This window comes from Egretta garzetta, unplaced genomic scaffold (genome assembly GCF_000687185.1).
Source record: "Egretta garzetta isolate BGI_Z169 unplaced genomic scaffold, ASM68718v1 scaffold34, whole genome shotgun sequence".
NCBI classification, from domain to species: domain Eukaryota; kingdom Metazoa; phylum Chordata; class Aves; order Pelecaniformes; family Ardeidae; genus Egretta; species Egretta garzetta.
The window spans coordinates 3093879-3100621 of NW_009259586.1; the positions used below are offsets into that span (position 1 = coordinate 3093879).

Below are 6743 nucleotides of genomic sequence, written 5' to 3' on the forward strand. Positions count from 1 at the left end.
AAAGGAAAAGAAAGAAAAAAAAAATAAATCCAAACGTCATCAGACAAATAAGTAGAAAAATAATGCAATTCTCTGCTGGCACGTAACAGCAGGCTGGGAACGCTTTAACCAGCTATTTTCACTGTGATGTTTAATACGCCACTCTTTCAAGCATAGTCTGAAATGTATAATTTTCCATTATATTCCTGTATGTTTGACTTTAATATAATGAAGCCTTCTCCCTTCACTACACCAGAATATTGGGTCTATTAAATTGCTTGTGCAAGGACTATTTTTGACAATGGAAAAAGCTGAAGGCCAAGAAAATGGAGGTGCCTGCAAACCTCTCTCCTTCTCCAGCCTCTGACCCCTGGCTAACGGCCGCAATCCATCACCAGGACAAGCCTCCCGGCACCACCTTTCCCAGCAGGACGCAATTTGTCTCTTGGCCCCGTGCGACTGTGCTGGGATTTCATCTCAGGGGTAGAGGGGTCTGGTTCTTCTACAAATTCAATTTTCCTTATTAAGAAGTCAGGGATGTGAATCATCAGGGAAACCCAAAACTGCTCCAAGGGGGGGATGAATGGCAGAGACACAGCTTGCCAAACACCTTCCCCAGCAATTGCAGGGTGACCGGAGCGGGTGCCACCTCCAAAAGGATGAGGGAGGGGAGCACAAGGGCTTTTCTTGGGGAAAAAAACCTCCGTATTGCAAACCCAAGTCACATCCAAGCCACGAGTCAGATCACTCTCCAGAAGGAATAAGTTTCTTTCAAGCAAATCTAGGTTGGCAAAGGATGCCGGCTGCATCTCAACTCCTTTATTTGCACAAACACAGCAGCCAGCCCTGCCCGCAGACCCAGCCGGCTCCAAACACCCCAACGGAAGCTCTGCCAGCCTGGCTGGAGCCAGGGCAGGGCTGTAGGTGCAGAGATGGCATGTTCCACCCTGAGCTGCAGCTCTGGGGATCCGCAATATAAATTGGGACGGCTGCACAGCCACGCCAGCAGGACCTGGCCAGAGAGCCATGGGCAAGCTGCAGCAGCCGCAAAGTAACCCTAAAATACTGCTGAAGTGTCAGCAAATCCCCCTGAGCCACGATGCTCTAAACCAGGACGAGCTTGTTTGTCAGCTTGACCGTATCAGAATTACTACCAGGTTCATGAGAACAGGTCCCAAAGCCCTGGAGGGGTCCCAGCACCCTGGTTCCCAGCACCCAGCACAGCGTGGCTGCCACCGGGAAAAGCTGATGGCAGAGGCAGAGCAAAGGAGACATCTCAGCTTCCCACAACATCCTGTGTCCCCCCAAAATGTTTTACTGAGTTTTGCCTGGAAGATGCAAAACTAAAGCTGTGGGATAAGTGATTTTTCAGTCATACAAATAAAATAAAATAAAAATAAAATCCATTTCAGGTCAGTTTTCAATTTCCAACATTTCCACCCATCAAGGAGGGGAAAAATGCTGTGTTTCAGGTTCATCCATCTGTTGGGGTTGGTGAAGCAAAGGGAAACTCATCATTTCAGGTACAAGCCTTCCTTTCAATAAACTGGCAGGGTATTTTCAAACAAAGGCAGGCAGATGGGAAACAAAAACATAGTCTTTCATTCCAGTAATGTTGAAATGAAATGTTTTGACTGAAAAAAAAAATGATGGTGGTTATTCTGAAACACAGACAAATTTGTTAGATATTCTGATAACAAAACACCTCATTTTGCCTGCAGGGAAAAAAAAAGGATTCGGTGAAATAGTTTCTCCAAGCTCCAGTACCTGGCTGGGAACAGCAACACCAAGCTGCCCGGCCACCGGCTTTCTGCCGCTTCACCTGCTAATGCCCTTGTTTTCAACTCCTGCTGTAACAAACAGTATTTTAAAGACAAGATACCATGGGATTCCTGAAGCCAAAGCCCAGAGTAAGGCTTTTAAACCTGTAAGGTAGGTCCATTTTTAGGCTTAATTGCCCATATAAAGCAGTCCTTTCTATTTAAAAGACAAAAAGGGGAAAAAAAAAAAAAAAGAAGTTGCTGTAAGTTATTCACACTCAGTCCCTGCCCTGCTTTGGGAGGATGCATACGGTATCTTCAAAAAAAACCAGGAGAGGCGAGTTGTGGGATTAATGCAGCATGCTTCTTGGTGGGGAGGAATAACTTCTCTCCAGAGCAACTGCACGTTTTCAATGCGAGCGGGATGTCAGCGCCTGGTTTCATTCATTTGAGGCAAATTTAGGACATCAACCTCCCGGCAGTCACGGGTAATTACATCGGTTGGGATGCTTCGTGGGCAGGGACCTCGGGGTGGGGGTCCCCGGTCCCGCAGAGATGGGTGGCAGCTTTAGTTGCCCCATGGTCCCGTAGGAGACAGAGTTTATCCAATTATGTGTGGTGTCATGCTGGGATGGAAAAAACAGAGAGCAGGCACCCTGGGATGCCTGGCCGTCGCATGCCATGCCGGCCCCACGGACCTGCCGGCCCCACGGATACCCTGGTTCCAAGCTCTGCTTCCCCTGCCCTCCGTCAGCTGTTTAGCAACTGCAGAAATGTTAATTAAGGGAGGAAAGCAGAGGTGTTGTGACTGCACCACAGCTGCATTTATATGAAGAGTGGGAATGGGGAGAAGAGCGGAGACAGGAGCTCATCTTTGGGCAAAGCAGGGATCGGCATGGCAGCGGCACGCTCCGGGTGAGCACCCACTGTCAGAGAGTCTGGGTCCCCACACCAGCTCCTCCCGCCCAGTGCCCATCACACCACCAAATCCTTTCCTAAAATCCTTTTTTTTTTTTTTTTTTTTTTTTTTTTTTAACCAGAATTATCATTAAGCATCTAAACGACTCAGTGCACATCCAGTTGACATCGCAGTGCAACACAGCTGCTCAGGAGCCAGCAGAGCTCTTTCCCAATTCTCCAATCATTTTTTAATGATTTTAATAGCACGGCAGCACCAGGCTTCACTATTTTCTTTCTCCTTTTTGGAAAAACTGAAAATTTCCTTCTCTTTCCTGAAACCGCCTGCCCACGGCATTGCCTTCGCTTCAGGGCCGTCTCTTCAGCCCAGATGGTGGAGGGTCAAGCGCCGACAGCTGGCCCAGCAGCACAGCAGCAGGGATGTAATTATCTTTAATTTAATTTTAATCGCGATACCAGAATGAATGTGCAAAACAACAACTGTTTTCCTAAGTCGGGTTTGTTTGGTCTTTGCAAACTTGGAGAGAAAAATCAGCATGAGGTAAAGATCTGCGGCAATCACCCACGATAAGGTGCAAGACCCGGGATGACGGCACAGCTGAATAAAGTCCCCAGACTGCCACAAACACCCACCTCTGCAGCCCCTAGCATGGGGAGAATCAACCATGACACCTTGCCAGCCAGCATCAACCCCTTTCCCCCCCAAAATCCCACCCGGCCCCACAAACCCCGCACCCCCACAGCCCGACGCAGAGCCCTGGTTTCACAGCACATCGCTGTCCTCACGAGGGGACGGCTCATCCTGAGCAAAGCAAATTGCAAGCAAAACGGAGATCAGCACTTTTCTCCCCTCCAGGAAAATTGACTTTAATAATTTGGACAACTTGAAAGGCTCCTGCCACAGGGCAGGAGGTAAATATTCATGAGGGAGCGTTTCCAGGGCAGGCGCAGCCGGTGCGCTGCCTTCCCTGGGGGGACCCCGCATCCCCTCCCCGCCCCGCGCTTCCCTTCATCCTTCACAGAGGCAACTCCTGGGGCTATTCCTTATTGATTTTGCTCTATCCAAGTGCTAATGATGAACAGTGGAATGGGACAACGGCAGGCGCAGAGGTGGGTGGCTCTCAGGGTACTTGCAGGGAGATGCTCTCCAGGTTTATCTTTGCTTCACACCAGATCCCAGCACTGCCGCACATCTCCAGGTGCCTCAGCCTCCTGGTCCAAAACCTCATCTCCCTTATCTCAGCTTTCCCTTGCTCCAGCTCTGCCCGGAGGATTCCCAGGGGATCCCTCAAAGGCACAGTGCTGCCTTGGGAAACACCTAAGATGCTCAGTACCAAAGCAAGGCAAGAGCAACGAGTACCCCTGAAGCTGCAGGAGAGGAGGATTTCTGCTCTGCACGTGCAAATAATTTCCGAGGGGAAGCAAGGAAGGAAAAGCAATTAACGCTCAAAAGGGAGAGCCAAGCACCAGCAACCACTGCTGCTCTGTCCCTGCAAAACCCAGTAGCAGAAAGATCACCCAGCCACCTCCTCCAAGCTGTACCTGGGTCCTCATGATGGTTTTGATAGCAGCTTCAAACTCCTCGGAGTTATTGTAGTCGACAGTCCACACATGCGGCTTCCCAATGAAGTCTTCGGCATATGGGTGTTGGGAGGACACCTAAAACACAGCAGCATGAGCTGGTTTTTGCCGGAACAGCTGCTGCCTACCGCTCGCAGCCACGACGGCAGCAGAGAGGAGCAGCAGGCTCAGGCATGGACACGTTGGGTTTTAAACCACTGCACATAGAGATGCGTTGGAAAACGAAGGGTTCCTCTGAACCCAGCTGCCCCCCGACATCAGGCTGATGCTCTAAAATTCCTTCTGGGTTGGGACACCCCATTCCTATCACCACTGAAATCGCCTCCGCAGCCCTGAATATCTCCATCTCCATAACACAGGTAAAACCTAACCTTGACCCGAGATATTTGTGTGTCTGGAGTGGCAAAACCAGACCAGAGCAGCAAAGCTCTGGGAAGGCACCATGTCTCTAGGGTTTGCCAGCTCCAGAAACAAGGCAGAGATAAAATCCATCACCACTGAAGACTGGGAAAATCCGGCACCAGCAGGAAGCGGTGCTGGAATCTGCATCGCCCCAGTGCCACAGGCAGCCCCATGCACTGGTACCCCGCAGCCACCTGCCTCTCACCAGGCAATTTTGGGGGCTAAACCTCTTTTATTTCAGCCCCTGAGCTGCCTTTTCAGCCCCACATCGCTTCAAGGCAGCCAGAGCCCCCGATCTGCTCTCAGAAAGGGAAGAGAGAGGATGCTGAGCAGAGGAGGTGTTGCAGGGGCACCACGAAGTGTTGCAGAGGGGCCTGAAAGCTTGCCAGCTGGAGGAGGAGAGCAGTGCGGGCTCTGTATTTTATTCTCCAGCTTGCTGTGCTTTCTCATTTTTTGCTGACAGATCAGTCACCTCCTTCCCCTCCGGCATATAAACACCCTGGGGCATTTCCCAGCCCTCGCCCCCGGCTGCCGTCCTGCCTCCGGGCTGCAGCATAACCACAGCACCCACCCGGGAGGGGTGCTAACACCAGCAGCTAATTAGGGGGGCGCACGGGACAGACATGGGGGGTGCAGGACAGCCCTACCCCCTCAAATCCACAATGGGCATCACCAAGCTGGGCTGCGGCAGGGCTGAGCCCGCAGCCCCCCAGCAAAGCCCTTCTCAGCAGGAGCGACCGCTGCACTGCATTATCCACTTTATTAATAATAAAAGAGGCAATTTTCTCAACCCTTTAACTTTTAAAGAGTTCCTGCTTCACTTAGATTGAATTCCCAGTGACGGGCAAGCCTGGGAGGGATTTTGTACCCTTGCAACACCGCGGAGGTCCTGGTGTCCCTCTGTGTGTACAAAAAGATGAACAGGGGACCATCAGCCCCGGTTTGGGAGCAGGGTACGGGGTGTGCATGGATCTGTGCTGATGGGGAAGGAGCTGGGGGCTGTGGTCTGCAAAAGGCTCCTGCACCACCTTCTCCTTTGCAACCCCAAACCCACAGCCACGCCCCTTGCATCCAAGCGCTCCGGCTGGAGACAATGCGAGGATGGGAGAGGGGACTGCATCCACAGGTATCTGCACTTCTGTGTTTGGAGGAAATCTTGCAAAAAAAAAAAAAATCTCAGTTTAGTAGCAACTGCTCTTCCCCAGGCTGGCCCAAACCCTGGTGTAAAGGAGGTGGCTCCATCCAGCCCACCCGCTCGCCTCCTGCCAGACTCGCCTCTCTCGACGTCGGCTTCCCTCGGAAGAACTCGTGGTTGAGGGAGCTGTGCGGGGGGTTGAAACGTGCCTGCAGGAAAACGCAGCCGTTGGCGATTGCCTCCAGTGGGGCAGGACCCTCGTAGGGGAACCCAAAGCCAATGAAGAGCTGCAAGGGAGCAAACCCACGTGCTGGTGAGCAAACACAGCCAACCCCATAAGAAAGTCCTCCGTATATCCCGCCAGCATCCCCTCTCTGCTGCTCTGGTCCTGCACACCAATCCCCTAAAGGCAGCTCCGTGCGGTTCAACACCCCATAGCTTAAATGGGCTAAAAACTCCCCCTGCTCCATTGCTCACAGCCCACTTGGGCAAAGCAACGGGCTCTTCAGGAGCTGCAAGTTCCCCTGTGGTGGCTACAACCATCGTACTGGCCCTGTATGGAGAAATACTGGTTTGCCAAAGCCGTGCGGGCAGGAGTACCAACAGCATTTCCCCCAGACACCGGCTGAAGGCGACTGGGATGCGCCTGCTCCCGCACATCCCGTTTATTTTTATGACAGCTGAGGGGAGAGAAAAAAAAAAAACCAACAACCCACCCCACTTAGCAATAAATGAATTAATCAGGAAACTTTGTGCTGTCTGTGGACAGACTGCAAGGAGAAGCTCATCAGACACATCTTGATTTGAAACGATGTGCTCCGCTCGGCTCCCGTTTAATTAGCCCCGCTGATCGCGCCGGCAAGCCTGGGAGGAGTGCAGATAACGGCCTCGCCCCCCACCCCCTCCTTTAATTATGGTTTATTTCTCGAGGCAAGTGAGTCCTCGCTGCTGGCTGGGGGACGGAGGGG

The 6743-nt window shown here is 51.9% G+C and overlaps 1 protein-coding gene across 1 annotated transcript in view; it reads right to left on the minus strand.

The window, feature by feature from the left end:
- The window catches only part of MGAT5B (alpha-1,6-mannosylglycoprotein 6-beta-N-acetylglucosaminyltransferase B), a 71499-nt gene that overhangs the window by 6539 nt on the left and 58217 nt on the right, over positions 1 to 6743 (minus strand). The window contains exons 15-16 of the mRNA XM_009637741.2: positions 5916 to 6085; positions 4200 to 4316 (exon numbers count right to left, since the gene is read on the minus strand). Coding sequence (XP_009636036.1) covers positions 4200 to 4316; positions 5916 to 6085 — 287 coding nt within the window. The remainder of the gene's footprint in view (positions 1 to 4199; positions 4317 to 5915; positions 6086 to 6743) is intronic.